This window comes from Apodemus sylvaticus, chromosome 12 (assembly GCF_947179515.1).
Source record: "Apodemus sylvaticus chromosome 12, mApoSyl1.1, whole genome shotgun sequence".
In the NCBI taxonomy this organism is placed as follows: domain Eukaryota; kingdom Metazoa; phylum Chordata; class Mammalia; order Rodentia; family Muridae; genus Apodemus; species Apodemus sylvaticus.
Window position 1 is genome coordinate 25,033,029 of NC_067483.1, and position 18,431 is coordinate 25,051,459.

General features: G+C 53.1%; 1 protein-coding gene across 1 annotated transcript in view; it reads right to left on the bottom strand.

Moving 5' to 3' along the window:
* Positions 1 to 2,218: 2,218 nt before the first annotated feature.
* Positions 2,219 to 18,431, bottom strand: part of Gli2 (GLI family zinc finger 2) — a 227,026-nt gene continuing 210,813 nt past the window's right edge. Inside the window, exons 9-14 of the mRNA XM_052200812.1 lie at positions 17,134 to 17,268; positions 15,338 to 15,487; positions 13,522 to 13,686; positions 10,552 to 10,833; positions 8,447 to 8,783; positions 2,219 to 6,231 (exon numbers count right to left, since the gene is read on the bottom strand). Coding sequence (XP_052056772.1) covers positions 3,842 to 6,231; positions 8,447 to 8,783; positions 10,552 to 10,833; positions 13,522 to 13,686; positions 15,338 to 15,487; positions 17,134 to 17,268 — 3,459 coding nt within the window. The 3' untranslated portion in view covers positions 2,219 to 3,841. The remainder of the gene's footprint in view (positions 6,232 to 8,446; positions 8,784 to 10,551; positions 10,834 to 13,521; positions 13,687 to 15,337; positions 15,488 to 17,133; positions 17,269 to 18,431) is intronic.

Here is an 18,431-nt window from a genome sequence, read left to right on the forward strand (position 1 = left end):
TGGCTTTTGAGATAGGGTGCCCAGCGTGTAGGAAACCAGTGTGTGTCTGAGAGCAGGCCCCGGTCAGTGACTGCCACCGTGCCTAGAAGGCTCCAAGATCACTGGGAGATGGAGACCCTCAGTCTCAGGGCTAGGGAGATGGCTGTCAGCAAAGTGCTTGCCTGTGAATTCTAGGACCAAAGGTCCCACCATGGAACCCACATTAAAAAAAAAAAAAAACTCAGGACAAAAACAGGAAATGGACAGTGCCGGACAAATGAGAGTTTAGGTTGTCCTCTGCCCGCTACACACATTTTGTTTTATTAAAAAATACTTTGTTTTTAGTATTTATTTTAGGTGTATGAGCATTTTGCCTACAGCTATCTGTGTACTTTGTGTGTATACCTGATGCCCAAGGATGTCAGAAGAATACATCATTTCCCTGGAAATGGAATCAGGGATGATTGTGAGCCACCATGTGGGTTCTGGGAGCCCAACCTGGATCCTCTGCAAGGATGAGTGTTCTGAGACATCTGTCTATTTCTCCGGCCCTCTATTTTAATGTTATATGCATCCGTGTGTCTCTGTATATGCACACATGCATGAGGGCACCCAGAGGTCAGAGAAGAATGTCAGATTCCCTGAGAGCTAAAGTTACAGTGGTTGTGAACCTTTTGGCATGGGTGCTGGGTACTAAACTTGGGTCTCCTGCAAGAGCAACAAATGCTTTAAAAAAAAAAAAAGATTTATTTATTATTATATGTAAATACACTATAGCTGTCTTCAGACACACCCACCAGCAGAGGGCATCAGGTCTCATTACAGATGGTTATAAGCCACCATGTGGTTGCTGGGATTTGAACTCAGGACCTTTGGAAGAGCAGTCAGTGCTCTTAACCACTCTCAACCACTGAACTATCACTACAGCCCCTCACTTGTCTTTAATCTGTGTGCACTTGCACTCTCCCCTCACCCATGTGTGTGTGTGTGTGTGTGTGTGTGTGTGTGTAGGCATGCACACTGCTAGTGTAGATGTTCAGGTCAGAGGGCAACCTTGTGTGTTGGGCCTTACCCTCTACCTTGAGAAGGGGTCTCTGGATTTCTTTTCCGCTTCGTAGGCCAGGCTCGCTGGACCACTAACTTCTGGGGAATTCTGGTTTTCGATCCCATCTCCCCATAGGTATGCTACTACTGTGTTTGGCTTTTATGTGGGTTCTGAGGATTTGAACCAACCAAGCTGTATTTCCTCCTTCTGAGGCTCAAGTTGCCCAACCACTGCCCAGGGCTGACTGTCAATTTGCAGATGGATCCAGGGTTCTCTTTGTCTATCTGCCAGGAGGCGCTCCTGGGTTCTCTCTGTGCATCTGCTGGAGCTGCTCCAGGCTTCTCCCGGGGTACCTGCCAGGAGACACTCCAAGGCTCAGGGTTCTGGTCACAGCTCATCTCCCCTGGCCCCTCCCTCACCCAAGGCTATGCATCTGGGGTCTCCCTTGCCTGCCTGACAATCTCTTTTACCAACTTTGGTGGTCTGCCCCCTTTCCCACCCTTCACTCTCTTAGGTGATTAATTTCAAGGTTCTGGGATCATCAGGAACAAGCCTGTGGGCAAGTCAGTAAAGGATTATCTAGACTGGGCAAACCGTGCTGGGAAGACCTACCTTAACCCTGGGCTAGCTACAGGTCAGCCATTGCACTAGCTGGGGTCCTGGGCTGAATGAAAGACACAGAGCTGACCTTCCGCTTCCTGACTGTGGACGCCATGTGGCAAGCACCTTACTCTCCGCTGTCAGACATCCCTACAAGGACAGACTGACTGCATCCTTGAACTTTGACCCAAAGTAAACCCTCCCCGATTAAGTTGCTTTGATCTGCTATTTGACCACAGCATGAGGAAGTAATCAAAACACCCCCAACTCAAAACGGGTACCACCACAGACACCACAGCCTGCCTCGGTCTGCATTGAGATCTGGCGTACTGAGACTTCAGCTACATGACTCAGATGTGCTGAGTGCACTCTGTCTTGGCAAACTATTAAGACCTGTCTGGCCCCGCCCCAAAGTGACAGAAAGCGAACAGCCAGTAAATGATTTTGAATTAAGCCTGTCTGGGTTAAGTTGGGGTAGTCAGTTTTGACACTGTTATGACAAAAATACAGCCTAATTTTTGTTCAAATGCACCAAATTTACTGCCTGGATTCTCATTAACTACTGTCAAGGGAAAAGCAGATCGACAAGATAAATTATGAAAAAATTATTTTTAATGTACAAAAAAGACTTATTTACAAGTTGAGCATGTCATCTCAATTTATAGCATGTAGAAAAAGTTAAAAATGTTTGGCAATATAAATTTGGCTGGACCAAATTTGGATTCCCCCACAGTCTGTTCAGGCATGACGATGTCTACACAAAATACAGACAGAGAATGGGAAGCCAGGGTCTGTGTCAGGCAAAGAGCCCATACCGGGACAGACCCGGGGGCGCGGCCCAGAGCTGTCACTCAGAGTCGGTCCTGTCTCTGGATTGTAAACAGAGAAGTCTGCTGCCCTAGGACACAGAGGGTCCAGACTCTGTTAAGAAGTTCCTCACCGCGGCCAAGGTCATGGTCAAAAGGAAGCTCTGAGGGGTGAGGTTTGGTTTGGCAAAGTTTCTATTAACTCAAAGGGACAGGTTTGGGATGTGCACATGTATGACGGTGGAGGCATGGGTTCACCCTGCAGTGCGCTCTGGACTGACTCTGAGTCAGTTTCCACATGCCATTTCTTATCTGGAGCCAGACCATACTGAACAAGCAAATTCAGTTAACAATTCCTCGAAGCCCAAGAATGAATCCCTTCAACCTTCTGCTCCTCCACAAACACAATGCATGTCTTCACTGGTCCATGCCAAATAACCCGGAGAGGCGGGGAGAAGTCAGGGGGCCGGAAATACGGAGGCTGCAGGTGGCGGTTCAGGGCTGACTTCTGGTCACCAGCACGGTGTGGAGGAGCCCTAGAATCTCCCACAGGAGAGTGGTCAGATAGTGCACTGGAGAAGTCGGAGCGGGTAAACATGTGACTTCCTTTTCCTGGGGAAGGCCTCTTTCACCTTGAGGCCTTGTCCATTCCTAGCCCACAGCAACCCAAGGTATGCAGACACAAGTCTTCTTCCCAGGAGGGGCTTCACTGTACACTTTAGAACACTGTAAACAGGCCAGGAGAGCCCCCTCCCCCATAGTGAAATACATGTTTTATCAATTCTTCTCCATTCAGGAAATCTGCTGGTCCCACTCGACCTAAGGAAATGGAGATGCTATCCGTCACTGAGGAGACTCTGATATCCCAGGGGATGCACCTTTCTCCTCTGTGGTGAGCAATCCTGGCGAGCTTCGTGGAAGAATCCAGGGGAAGCAGCAATCCCTTTTCCTTGCAGGTGGTGGGATGGCGAACTCATCTTCTCAGAGCGGAGAGTATCCAGCACGGTCTCAGATTCAAACCCACAGTGGCTCCCCTCCTCTCGTTGGGCATGTACTTAGAAAGCCTTTGGCCAAAGTACTCTCTCATTAGCTGAATGACAGAGGCAAAGAAGCCAGACCTAGTAATCTCATAAACACCGGAGGCTGGCAAGCATCATGTAAACGAGTTCTCTCTGAATAAGACTTTGAGTGTCCCCCCAAATAGGCCAGACACCAGAAAGGATGCCCCTTAATCTTTTCTTAAAATATTTGCAAGAGACCCATGGGCGTGGCCCAGAGCTGTCTTTTGGAGTTGGCCCTTGCCCAGCCCCTCTCTGGCCTAATTAACACTTTGGGCAATGGAAACACATTAGACCCTCATATTCCGAGAGGCTAATGTTGCTCAGGTCTACCGTGCTGGGAGGCGGGACCTCTAGGTCATCATATTTAAAAACTTGTTCTCCTCAGCCAGGCTGGTGAGCATGGAACTCATGTCCCCCACTGCCATGTTGCTGATGCCCGCAGGGATGGAGGGCAGTGTTAAGGGATTCCGGGGTGTGGTGAGGCGAGAGGAACTCTGGGAGAGATTGTGGAGAAGGGTTGGGCTCAGTGCACCAGAAAACAAACTAGAGTGATCGCCGTCGTCCATGATGGCGTCAAAGTCAATCTGGGGGGGCTCCAGGAGCTGGGAGTCCACCGTGCTGGACACCTGGTTGACTCCTGGCGAAGGCAGAGGCTCGGGCTGGATACTGTCTGAGCAAGGTCGTGGCTGTGGCGGCTGGGGCTGCATGGCCGGGCAGCCTCCGTTCTGTTCATACATGTGGATCTGGCCATAGTAGTATAGCGTGTTCTGATCCTGTGACTGCCCTGTGTCCTGAGATGACTGAGGAGGTAGGGACACTATGGTCCCCGCTGTTCCCTTGGGCATAGCTTCTGCTGTCTCTTGGTTGGCTGATGTGACCATGGCTTGGCCAGCGGTCCTGGCATACAACTGCTGTTGCCCAGAACGTATTCCACGGTGCCGGCTGGCTGTGTTGGGTTCTGGGGGTGGCCGAGGTTGCATGAGACCAAAGCCCGTGTTCTGCTGGGACTCCATGAAACTAGGCTGATGGGGCGACAGAAGGTTGGAGCTCTGTTGGTAGCTGTCCTGCTGGGGATAGCTCAGGGCTGGGTGATGTTGTGACACCACAGCCAGGGATGAATTGGGAATCTCAAGCTCCCGTTGATGGCCACTCATGACAGTGGCATTGGGGACAACTTCCATTTGCTGAGGGAGTCCCAGGTGGCTGGGCTTGGCTACCATATTGCTGCAAGAGGGGGGAAACTGGTTTAGAGATCCGCTGACGTTTGGGCTCGGCTGGGGGTGGGCTTGGCTGTAGTTGGCCTGAGGGCTCATGGCTGCCGCCATACCCTGGCACTGACCACCTGCGACCGGCTGTCGAACCTGCTGTGTGTAGCCCCCTCTTGATGCAGAGGGGGCTCCCCGAAGCTGTAGGTGTGGTTGGGTGCTGTCTAGGCCTCCGGAGCTGCTCTGCAGGGCTTGTGGGCTATATCCTGGGTACTGGCCGAAGGTTGGCTTCTGCTGAACCACAGCCAGGTTGCTGTGAGGGAAAGGAGGTGGCTTCGCCTGGGTAGGTAGGGCATCCACGGTGCCAGAACTCACCTCATTCCACTGCACGGGCATGTTGTTCTTGTTGAGGTTGGAGGAGGGGCTGTAGCTCAGCTGACAGCCCCCCAGTCCGGGAGCAGAAGGGCCCATGTTGGAGTCGGCAGCTGCTAGCCTGCGGTGGCCTTGTAGCCCGGGACTGGGCAGTTTCGAGCTCTCAGGGAAGCCCGTACCTTCTGTGGGATACACCTGCCGAGTGCTATCATCCAAGGCAGCACCGGTGTGAGCCTTGATGTACTGTACCACATCATCCGGCAGCACCAGCTCATCCTCCACCAGCCCCAGGTCGGACTCTAGCCCTGTACCATCGACCCCAGCAGCCATGGCCTCCATCACTACGTTCTCATTGATGCTAGGGGGTCTGGGAGAGTAGGCGTTGCGGGTCAGGCTGCCGTCTACACCGGGGTGGCTCTGTACATGCAGGCCACGCCGATCAGTGCAGGGTGGCAGTGAACCCGGATTCATGTTGTGGGTACTGTGGAAACGTTGCACTCGAGGCAGAATAAGGGGGTCGGGGCGCCGCACTGGGTCGCTGGCCCGCCGCGTGCTGCTGTTTGGCCCCTCGTGTGGGAAGGCAGGAGCCGCACCTAGGTAGCCATGGCCATGACCATGGCTATAGGTAGGCCCATCGCTGCCACGCCGTGGCCCCAGCGGATGTGGGCAGGCGCCAGGCAGGGCCCGCTCAGGAGCATCCAGTAAAGCCAGGCGGGTCCGGAGGCTCACACGATCGAGGCCAGGCAGCGGCGTGGGTGGCGGGCCACCTGTGGCGGCTGCGTACTTGGCACGCAGGTTGTACTGCTGCGCAGGCGTGAGGTTGAGCAGCCCCGGGCCACCGCCACTGCACTGGCTGGCCTCACTGGAGCGCCGAGAGGCATCTGTGGAGATGGGGTCGTAGGAGTCCGCAGAGCTGGCGTTGTGCGGGCGTACGCCACCAAGAGGCGAAGCCTCGCTGGAGCGACGGCTGGAGAAGTATGGGGAGATTCCAGAGGAGCGGCGGCTCACAGTGTAGGCGGAGCTCATGGTGCTGGCGGAGCTGTCTCTTCGTTCCTGCAACTGGCTCAGCATCGTCACTTCGGTCAGCTCTGGTAGCCGCTGGTTGGGCAGCAGACCCGCCGGTCCACCGCCCCCAGTATTGTTGAAATTTTCCAGGACAGAACCTAGGGAAAGACAGAGGGGTCACAAGCTGCCAAGGGCCGTGCTCGGCAGGACACAGCCGCCCTGGGCTGTTTCCCAAAACCACTGGATCACCTACATCTTGTCTAGTAGAGGCAGTAGAACTAGTAACCAGTTCCCCTACCCATCATCCCCCTGACCAGACTGATCCTGGAGCCCTATCACCAGCCCAGGTACACAGCAGGCACTCGATGGTAGAAGAGTTCTGGGTATAAGAAGGGAAGATGGAAACAGGTGAGGTGGCACACAGGACCCCAGCGCTGGGGAGGCAGAGGCAGGCAGATCTCTGAGTTTGAGCCCAGGCTAGCCTACAGAGTGAGTACTAAAACAGCCATGACAGCACAGAGAAACTGCCCCAGTTCTTTTTTAGCTACATATAAATTTCATCTGAACCTATGGGGTTACTGACAACAGGGCTCAGGAGGGCCCTGGCTTGAAGACCCAAGGTCTTAGGTATCCTAAGCTGGCCTGTAACCAAAGATGACCTTGAACTCCTGATCCTCCGGCCTCTACATTTTTTTTTCTTTTAGGTTTTTTTTGGTTTTTTGAGACAGGGTTTCTCTGTACAGCCCTGGCTGTCCTGGAACTCACTCTGTAGACCAGGTTGGCCTCAACCTCAGAAATCCACCTGCCTCTACCTCCCTGAGTGCTGGGATTACAGGCGTGCCCCACCACCACCCTGCCTGCCTGTACCTTTTGAGTGCTGGAGTTCTGTGTGCGCACCACCATGCGCTGTTGATTTGGTGCTGAGCCTTAAACTTAGGGCTGTGGGCATACGGGGCTAGCACATGATCTGTATGCAGAGGAGAAGTGAGCCCAACATGGCAGAGGCCGGTGAAGGCCTCTCGCAGCACTTCAGGGCTGAGATGGGTGAGTAGTGGTCACGTTCCCTAACAGTTCCGACCTGAGTGCAGGCAGCTGTCTGCAAGTCCGAGAGATCCCAGCCGTGCAATGTTCACAGATTGCAGCAGAAATCCTTCTAACAGTGGGGCTGGTGGCATGCCAATGTATACCACCATAGGGGGGGCGGCCTGGGATCTATGCGCCCAGGGGCACTCCAGAGATGCTCTTGGAGATAAAAGAACCTGCTGAGCACAAGGCCACCTCCTCTGAGAAGGCTCCCCTGCTTGTTCCCCATGGGAGGTACCTCCTCAGTACATCAGTACTCCAACCCTGTGGTGCTTTGGGGCTTGCTCTGCATGTGACTCTGACCCTGGGTCTTTGGGGATGGCAAGCATACTGCCCTCCTCTCCGTGAGCCTTTGCCTTGAAGCCCTAAATGCTGAATGGCTAGGTAAGGAGGGAGCCACCGCCTACGCGTAGAGGCGGGCGGACAGCACCTCACTGCACGAAGATAAGACGGCATGCACACTGGGGCTGCACGGAGCTGAGCGGAGTCTCACTTGCTGCTGGGGTTTGGTTGGGGTGCCTTCACCTCTCTGAGCCTGTTTCCTTTCCATGCTGCACAAGGTAGGGCTGAAGCAGGCAGAGCGTGGAAGGCCGAGTGATCAGGCCTCCCTTGGGTTGCACAGCCACATCCCTCTGCCAGCAGAGGACCTCCATGTGGGCAGCTTGCCCTGAGATGAGCTTCATCTATGCCCCTCTCCAAACCAAAGAGCCCGGTCACTTTGATCTCTAGTTCCCTACCAACCTTTAGGAGCCTTTAGAGGCCAGACATTCAGCCTACAACCAAGGAACCAGCTTGATCCAGCTTGAACTTGTTCAGAGTGCACGTGCAGTAACGAAAACTTAGAATGAACTTTCGAATGAAAAGTTTGAATGAAATTTCGAATGAAATTTCCCCCATTTATCGTGTTATACTTGTATATGATTTGGCGTGCATATGGTTAAAATTAGGGCTTGCCTAAAGAACCTAACCTAAGCCTGTCAATCAAACACAAAGGATCATCCACATCTTGCCCCTAGCAACAAGCCCCTCCCCTTCCTAGACTTCCCAGAGGAAGCCCAGGGCAAGACCCAGGAACTTTTGAACTTGTAAGGTGGCGTGTACTCATGCTGCGTTCAATTCTGAACAAAACTTTAATGTTTTGCTATTTTTGCGGGCTTCTTCAGTTCTATGATTGAATAAGACACCAAGAACTTGGAAGCATCTGATCTGGCCCAGGGTGGGCAGCCAATTGGATTGTGCACGGTGCCTGGAGGAAACAGCCCAGGCTCTCCCCGACCTGGTCTCACTCACCATTCGCTGGGAGGGGAGGCAGTTTGGTGTTGCGGACGTGTGGAGCTGGGCCGGCCCATGAGCAGGAATCCTTCAGTGACTTGAGCTTTTCTCTTTTCAGCTGCTCAAAGCGATGCATGGTGGTCATGTGTTTGCGCAGCTGCAGGCCGCCGGTGGAGGGTGCAGCCAGGGCTGAGGTGTCCGCTCCTGGAGACGTGTCATCCAGTGCTGTCAGGTCTCCCAGACTCCCGGGCCCTGTCCCTGGCATGTCCATGCCACTGTCATTGTTGGGGGCATTGCCCAGGGGAGAGGGCTCGCTGCTGCAGGATGACTGGGCTCCGGGGCTGGACTGGCACAGCTGTAGGGACGAGGGAGAAGACGACACAGGCTCAGAGGGCGTGAGAGGTCACCTGGTCCTGTAGACCACTCTACATTCATCCCATGCTCTGCATACTTGGGCAGGGCCATGAGGAATCAGGGGACGACTTTAAGGACGCACTTGCAACCCGTCCCTTGTGTGCCTGTGTAAGACGATGAAGCCCAGCTGTGGCCCTTTCCGCCAACTATGAGTCTGACCCAGACTGCCTTCCACAGAGCAGCGTTTGTGCTGACAAATGTGCAAGCATTTGTCATATTGTATGTAGAAGGTGGCTAAGTTCAGCCAGAGAGAAGGTATTCAACACAGCACTGCTGACGTGCCCGCAGTGAAGTGAGGGGGTGACAGAACTCTGGTGACCCGTTGGCCAGCTGCCTCCCACTGCACAGGGTAGGGTGAGGTGTGGGGAGCGGGGAGCTCTGGGGTGTGGCGCTGCGTGCATGCCCACTCCAAACTGCCATGCTGGTTGGCTTTATCAACTTGATACAAGCTAGAGTCACCTGGGAAGAGAGTCGCAATAAGGAATCTGTGTGGATGTCTGTGGGAGGTTGTCTTAATTGTTAACTGAATGTGGGGAGACCTGCTCACGGTGTGGGTGGCACCGGGTTGTGTGTGTCCTGGGCTGAGTGAAGCTGAGAGACACAGCAGATAAATGACACACATATTCGCTCTGCTGTGGACTGTGGACGTGATGTGCCTGGCTGCCTGAGTTCCTGCCTTGATTTCCTCCAAAATGGCGGGCAGGAGTGTGGAACTGTGGCTCAAGTCCTCACCTCACACTTGCCCCGCCCTGCTTTTTCTCAGGGTCTTGGTCATGGCAACGGAAATGAAACTAGACTGCTTGTCTCTCCCTCTGGGCTGGGGTGGGGCAGGCATAGAAACAAGGGACGCCATAGAACACTAAAACACCCAGTGCTGTCTGAGATCTGGGCTGGGAAGCAAATTCTGCATGCAGTAGATGGAGGCTCGTCTCTGGGTCGGATGATCTCCCTGTCCCTGCCTCTTCCTTGGGAAGACACAAAAGAACTACAGGGACAGAGACAGTCCCAACGGAGACAGTCCCAAGGAGCAGGAAACTCCAGTCTTCACTATTCTTTGCTCCACCTAGTCTCGACACACCCCTGCTCTCCCTGGATCTCCACACCTCACCCCTACCCTCCCTTGTTCCCCGTTCCTGCCAGTCTCATTCTTGCTGCCTTGTCCTATTCCCACGGTGCCACCCGGTACCTGGCTCTCCAACAGCCAGTTCAACCTCTGCCCAGCCAGGAGCACTGGACAGCACCCAGCCCACCCTCTCTCCCTGGGCGCTCCCACCCCTACCCCGTTCCTCTGCTCACCTCAGTAGCGTCTATCCTTAGGGGAGGTACAGTTGGGAAAAAGAGGCGGAGACAAAGAACAGGTGGTTAGAACAGAAGGAGCACAGGCTAGAGCGGGGAGGACACAGACAGGGACAGAGGGCTGGGGACCCACGGTGGCACCCGGGTCCTGGAGGAGAGGCAAACGCACCCTGTGCAGACTGGCCTGGAGGAAGGGCGTCTCCCAGCCCCAGCCTCAGTTGCCCAGCAGGAGCTGGGCGAGAGAAGGCAAAGGAAAGGAGACAGGATTGATGAGGGGGTGCTGGGTGACAAACGAGGAGAGCTGAGCTGCGGCTCTGGGAAGTGGGTGCTCTAGCAGGACCCTCAGCAGGAGGTTGGGCTTCTGGGCCTCGTGCAACCGAGCTCCGCCAGCTGGGCACCCGGCTCTGTCTTACCCCGGAGCTCTCTGTCTTGATGGCTTTGATGTGTAGGCAGTCCTCCACGGCGTGGCTGGTGCTACTGGCCTCCCCACTCTCCTCCGGTCCCCGGCCACCTGGCTCGGCGCTGGCCTCATTGTCCCCATTCTCCTTGAGCAGTGGAGCGCGGACGTGCACATCATTACGCTGTTTCTTGGTGACGTGGGCATCTGGCCCATGGACGGTCTTCACATGCTTGCGGAGCGAGCTGGGGTCTGTGTACCTCTTGGTGCAGCCTGGGATCTTGCAGATGTAGGGTTTCTAGGATGAAAGCCAGGCCTGGGTTATGGGTGGGGACCCAAGGACGAACTCTGAATGGGGCGATAGCTGTTCTGAAGCCACGCCATGTTCCTTGGCGGCCCTGGTAAGTGCTCTAACACATTCACAGCCTGTGGGTTGAGGGCACCAGGTCAAGTCCGTAAGAGCCTGGCTTTCCCATCTGCCTTGTATACTGCCCTTGCATGCAGAGGGGGCACAGTGCCAAAAGAACTGCCAGAAGACGCTGGTGATGTGGATCAGAAAGGTGTGGGAAAAACCCACGTGCTCCCAGGGACCCAGGCAGGGTTGTCAGTCTCTTAGACCTTGGCAGGTAGTCCTTAGCAGTTCTTAGTCCTTAGCAGGTAGGACCAAGGAAACTTTTCATCACCTGGCCACTTGGGGCGCACCTGAGCCTCTGAACATCTTGTTTCTGTCCTAGGGTTGTACATGCACAAATCTACAGACACAAACCACCACCTAATGTACCTAACCCTGCACATATCTCCACATACATATAACATACATACACATATGCACATACACATTTAAACCATCCTCGTTCATAGCCACACAGACATGGATATACCTACAAACCCACACTCGGCCCCATATACACTACATATATGCACCCCACCACACACACACAAATGCACAACACACATGTAAATACCTCCAGACATGTATACATGCTCCTATATTGACATGAGCATAAAGTACTTATACACATGAACACCTTTCATCTGCACTGACAAATGCACCGTGTTCTCACACACACACACACACACACACACACACACGCCAATCTTTTAATCCATGCATATATAAATATGTAACATACCTTACTCCCATATCTATGCATGTGCATCTAGATACACACCTGTCCCCACATCATCTATCTACATAAGTGCACATATTCATGTCTGGAGGAGCCATGCTCCTCCCCAAGGATAGCTTCAGTCTGAAGAGACCCCAAGGCACCCAGAGTCCTCTGGGAATGCCTCTCATTTCTAACATGCCCTGAAGCAAGGTCTCTTTTGTACTACAGTGCATCGAAGCTGTTAGAAATATTCTTTCTCCCAGGGCTGGAGAGATGGGTCAATGGTTTAGAGCACTTATCATCGTTCTTACAGAGGACCTGGGTTCAATTCCAAGTACCTATATGGTATCTCATGGCCATCTCTAACTTCAGTTCCAAGGGATCCGACCTTCGTCTTCTGGCTGGGTACATGCATCAAACACACACACACACACACACACACACACGCACGCACGCACGCACGCACGCACGCGCATGCGCACTCGCTCACACACGCACACATGCACGCATGCGCACTGGCTCACACACGAAATGCTCTATCATCTTTGGTCTGCCTGAAGCACAGAAATTGTATAGCTGATCAGGGACTAGGAGTCCCTTTGAGCTCAGTCCCTCTTGGGCCTGTCTGGGGCTCCCCTTGCTCTGGGCAGACAGCTGATGGCCTGGTGGAGCCCAGGCAACACTCTCCTCTGCCGCAGGAGTCACCTACCACATATGCCACGTACTGACGACACTGGTTCTGCTGCTGTTCTATAAGGCTCACCTAGGATGCTTTCCCAGGGTCAGAGTGGCCAGCAGGCCTGCGACACCACACAAGGCTGTGTCTCCTCTGAGGGTTGGTTTCCTTATCTGCAGCAGAAACCATTCAGCGGCCAGAGAAGCCGGTGCGGGAGGGGCGCCTGGCACGTGGCTTGTGCTGGCTAGCTTTATCTGTTTAGAATCATGTGGGCAGAGAGTCTCAGTGAGAGACTGTCTGTTTTGGGCTGACCTGTGGGCATGTCTGTGGGGTATTGTCCAGGGAATCTCGGGACATGCTCAGAACCTTGAAACCAGAGCTCTCTTCGGCGTCATTCACCTTGACTTTTGAGAAGGGTCTCTCGTTGTCCTGGATCATGCTAAGCTAGACTGGTTGGCCAGCAAACCCCAGGGATCTACCTGTCTCCACCTCCCCAGCACTGGGATTAAAAGGAAGCCCCATTATATCCAGCGTTATGGCCATTCTGTTTTTATTTCAGTCCCCGCGGACCTTGTGGTGGCATCTGTAGATTGTTACAGACATGAGGACACTGAGGTACAGAGAGTGTCTGTGTGCTGAAGTGACTTTATGGACCATGGGGGAGAGGCTGTGGTATATAGAGGGGGACCGGCTGGCGTGCAGAACTTGTGTAAGGAGGGAGGCTGGTGGGGGAGGGGCACCTACATAAGATTTGTGGAGGTTAAGCTCTACCTTATTAGAATCATGTGGGAGAGATTGTTTTGGACTGGCCTGTGGACATGTTTATTGGGTATTGTCTTAATTAAGCTGATTGATCTCGGAGGACCCAGCCCACTGTGGGCAGAGCATTCCCTAGGCAGGAGGCTGTGAACTGTATGAAAAGAGAACTGGAACCTAGGACAAGAAATCAAGCAAGCAAGCATGCGTGCATTCATTTTGCTCTTAAAGACTATGATTACCTGGAGTTGCCGACCTGACTTCCCCACAATAGATCGTAACCTGGAATTCTAAGTTGAAGTGAGTCCCTTTCTCTCCAAATTGCTTTTTGCCAGGGTATTTTACCACAGCAATAGAAATGAAACTACAACACGGTTATCCGCTAGTCAAAGGCAATGCATTTACACATTTACACATTTCTGCACAACCCAGCCCTGCCTACCTCGTTGGAGTGAGTGCGGTTCTGGTGCTTGGCGCGGTCCGAGGCATTGGAGAAGGCCTTGTTGCAGCCTTCATGTTCGCACACATATGGCTTCTCCCCTGTGTGGGAACGCAGGTGTGTCTTCAGGTTCTCCAGGCGAGAGTAGGCCTTTGAGCAGCCTTCGAACTGAGAAAAGGTGGGCTGGTCAGACAGGACACTCAGACGCACGGCAGGCAGCTGGACCCAGGGGCGCCCCTGCATCTCCCTCCCTGCCCCCTCCTGTGGCTCATGATAATGAGCCCCCAAAGCTCGTGTCTTAGTAATGACAGCTACTCTCTCTTCTAGAAAATACTGAAAGGGCAGCAGTCTAAAACTATAACTCAGACGTACCAAAGACCTGGTAGGAGAGCTTTACTGTATACAGAAAATACAGGAGCACGCATGTACGTATGCATTTGTGATATTTACATGAACAAAAGCACACATTTATAAGCCGCCCAATTCTTGACTATCTTATACGCCTGTCCAAAGCATATGATAGTTCGGATTTTCCATAGTCTAGCTCTTATTATCTTATTTTTAACTGTCTTTTGTTTTGAAAGATTTTTTTTTCAATTTAGTATGTACAGGTGCTTTGTTTGCAGGTATGTCTACACATTACATGTGTGCCTGCTGTTCAAAGAGCCAAAGAGCCAACCTGGAGTTACAGCTGGTTGGAAGCCACCATGTTGATGCCGGGAATTGAACCCGGATCCTCAGGAAGAACAGTGGGCTCTGAAATGCCGAGCCAGCTCTCCAGTCACTGTTTTGTTTTGTTTGAGATCTCATAGAGGCCAGGCTAGCCTCAAACTCAGTGTAGCTAAGGATGGCCTTGAACATCTGACCCTCCCGCCTCCATGTCCCAAGCGCTGGGGTTAAAGCATGCACCACTACACTCAGCGTCAGGGCTCTCTCTCTCTCTCTCTCTCTCCCTCTCTCTCTCTCTCTCTCTCTCTCTCTCTCTCTCTCTCTCACACACACACACACACACACACCAGGGCAGCCCTCTCACCAGCTGGGCTGTGCTTGGCCAAACTCTTCTACGACCCAAAGCAGGAGGGCCGGTGAAGCCATCGTGACCATGGGTTAGGCAATCATGTCTTAGATACGGCAGCTAAACATTGGATTTCACTAAATTAAGCTTTTGTGCTTCAAAGGAACTTATTAAGAAAATGAAGGCAACACACAGCATTGAAAAACTATTTGCAAAAACCGTGTGATTGATAATGATCTGGAACTTAGTTATAAAAAGAATTCTTTTTATTTTTTTTAATTTTTTTATTTCCAAGACAAGATTTCTCTGTGTAGCCCTGGCTGTCCTGGAACTCACTCTGTAGACCAGGCTGGCCTTGAACTCAGAAATCTGCCTGCCTCTGCCTCCCAGAGTGCTGGGATTACAGGCGTGCGCCACCACTGCCCAGCTGCAAAAAGAATTCTTAAAACCAAGCAATAAAATGTCAAGTACTGATTCCCAAAGAAGATGTACAGATAGGGGCTGGGGCGGCTCTGTGGACCAAGGGGCTTGCTGCAAACCCTGATGCCTGGATGCATCTCTAGGTCTCACATGATGGGAGGAGAAAGGATTCTGATAAGCTACTCTCTGACTTCTGGGCATGTTTCACTCCCTTCTCCTCCTCTGTAAATAAATAAATGCAATTAAGATGTTTTTAAGTGTACAAATATCACTCTTCGTTAGAAAGCACTGAGACTGTAAGGAAGGGCTAGGGGTCAGGGGTCAAGGGTCAAGGGTCGCAGGGCCCAGCTCTGTCCAGTGTCTGCGCTGGGGCAGGAGGCTCACCGTGCACTTGTGCGGCTTCTCTCCCGTGTGCCTGCGCATGTGGACAACCAGCATGTACTGGGCCTTGAAGGGCTTCTGCTCCCTCGTGCAGGCCTGCCAGCGGCACACGAACTCCTTCTTCTCCCCGTGGATGTGCTCGTTGTTGATGTGCTGGAGGGCGGGAAGACGTAGTAAGACAGGGCAGGGTGCAGAGGTGGGTGCGAGTCACTTCCCTGGGCTCACTCTCTATTCAGCTGGCTCCACCCCGTGCGCGGAGCCCCTGCTCACACAGATGTCTCCTGTCTCCTGCCCTCGGGGGACCTAACCTATGGGGACACGGTGATTATGGCGATGTCCCTGAGGTACGAGCACCAGGTGCTGGCTAAGTGTGAAGTGAAGCAGACATACTGATCCTCTTGCTTTCGCAGATGTCTAGAGGAGATATCCTATGGGTGGAAAACAGCTTCCTCAGCTCTGTTTTTGAGGGAGGCTGGAGCTAGAACCCGACTCAGCTTCCGACTCCCTGCCAGACTGACCCTGGGGCTAAACAGCCTCACTGAGCGAGGTCACGACAGAGCTACTGCCTGACTTCTGCCTCTGTGTTTTCACAAGGTACGCCCGGAAAACGTAAACTTGTATGCTGTAGTCTCTCCCAGACAATTTGCAATCTACACTGCTATCTAGGAGCTGAGTAACAGGCATGTCCTAGGAGGTGAGAGGCCACTGGCCCAATGCCCTGTGCAGCATCCCAACGGCCAAGCATGGATGACGCCACCTTGGGAGCCTGTAAGACAGAAGCCCTTTGAACTTCCAGAAAAATCTTCTCCTATCAGCCTCCCTTTCCATCCATAAAGCCTTTCAAAGGAGAAAAATGCTTCCCGACGACGCCTTTCATTTTTTTCTTATTGGTTTACTTAGCGACAAATTGTTAATAATGGACGGGGGCCTGGCTCGCCATCCATCTTCCCAGAGAGCAGAGAGGCAGTGCTAGGCAAAGGCAGGTCCTCTTTGTAGAGCAGCCTGCCTTTCCTGGGCCAGGCAGGTGTGATCCCCTAGGGCCACAGAGATATCCCTAGAGCATCCTCCTCAGGTCAAGGCAGGGATAAACTAGGGGATTCTGTCCTAGGTCCTGAGGCAGAGACTCTCACCGGCCTGGAACTCACCAGGCAGGCTAGGTTGTTGGTGTGCGTCTTTTTTGGCCTCCTTATCAGTACTCAGACTAAAGACACCTGACACCACGCCCGGCCCCTTTGTGAAGGGTTCTTAGGAACCGAAGCCAGGCCTTCCGGACACTTTGCCCACTGAGCGGCCTCCCAACCACAGAGCACATCATTTTATATTGTCACCTCTGTATTTTTCCTTGAGCCCAATCCCAGACCAAGCATTGTCCCCGTTTCTCCAACCTAGGTGCTCGAACCTGCAACGCACGGGTCTGAGTGCTACCTCTGCCTTTGCTTGCTGCAAAGAGGCTGGAAATGTAGATTCAAGTTCTAGAATGAACTTCATGTGCATGTGGACTGCAGCTCAGAGCACTCAGTTTTGCTGTGTACCTCCCATGGTGTGTGTGTGTGTGTGTGTGTGTGTTGTTCATTATTCCGTCCCCTATTCTCACACTTCTGTATTTTCTTGGATCTTCATGTATACTACATATGTGTTTGGGATAGGGTGAGGGGCTTCCAAGGCACCTGGTCACCATACCCCCCATTTCTAGGGGTGGGCCCCCCCTTCAGCCCCTTTGAAGCACAGGCATTGGAAGGCTCTAAGTCCATTCTGGTTGGAGCTGCACCCCTAGGTGGGAGCTGGGGACAGAGGCTTACATGCACCAGCTGCTCCTGCGTGTCATATTCCTTGGTGCAGTCTGCCCAGTGGCAGTTGGTCTCGTAGATGACCACCTCAGCCTCCAGCTTACAGTCATCCCTGTCCAGGTCTTCCTTGAGATCCGCCAGTTGCTCCTAGAAGGGACAACCACAGCCACATGAGCCATGCCTGGTAACCTGGTCCTGAGGCTAGGGCAAGATTAAACTCAAGGGTTCACACCAGGAGCCCAAGGCTGGCACAGGTGTGGACACATAGTCACGCATACACTATATATACTTATGCATACACACACAAGCATATATACACAAAGCATGCATACGTGTGTACACACATAACTCAGGCACACAGAGTCAAACTCATTAGCCCTTGTCCCTTTCCGTAGCTCAGCATCAGGGAACTCCTTGTTGCAGGCAAATGTCCTGGGCCCTTCCTGCTCTCTGGTCGTCATGAAGAGATTCTGCCCAGCACTGATCCCCCCAACCCCATTTGCAAGTGGGAGAAAAGAATGCGGGTTTGGTTTCTGCGGTGGGTGTCTGAGGTGAGCCCCACAATCACTGGAGACCTGGAGATGGAAACACCGTTAAGTGTGTGGGGTGCCAGCCTGGAGAACCCCACCCCCTAAGTCCTTTTCCTTCCAAATGTTCTTTGTCATACTGTTTCTTCTTCCTCAAGTGCATTATGGGCACTCAGCTCACTTCAGCACAGTCTGCCAGGTGCCCTGTAGAGAGAATGCACTCCCCTCAGACGCGTAGGCACGCTTCCCTGCCTCCGCTTCTTCATGCTTGTATCACAGCTACGGGAGCCCAGGGAGATGTGGAGCCTCCTCCCCACGGCCGATATGGGGTCTGGAGTAGCTTAGGTACGGACTTGTGTCTCCATTCCTGTTCATTTCAGCTGTCAACCTGACACAGCCTCGGAATCACCTGCAAAGGGAGCCTCGACGGAGGGACTGTCTAGATCAGAGCGGCCTGTGAGCCTGTTTGGGGGGCCTGCGGGTGGGGTCACGGGCCACAGGAAAGCCAGCTGAGCGTGAACCAGCAAGCTATGTTCCTCCAGGACGTCCGCCTTGAGTTCCTATCCTGGCTTCCCTCGGGGAGGGACCTAACCTGCAACATGTCACGGAAATGGAGCACTTGTTAGACCACATTAGTGCTATAAGGCCGTTTCAAAGAAGCTTAAAGAGAATGCCTCAGGTCACAGAGGACCTGCCTGGAATGGGGACCACAGCCAGCGATGTGCTCCCCAGGTTGGGAGGCCAGGTCCAGGGAGGCACATGACCTCTACTATGGACAATCCA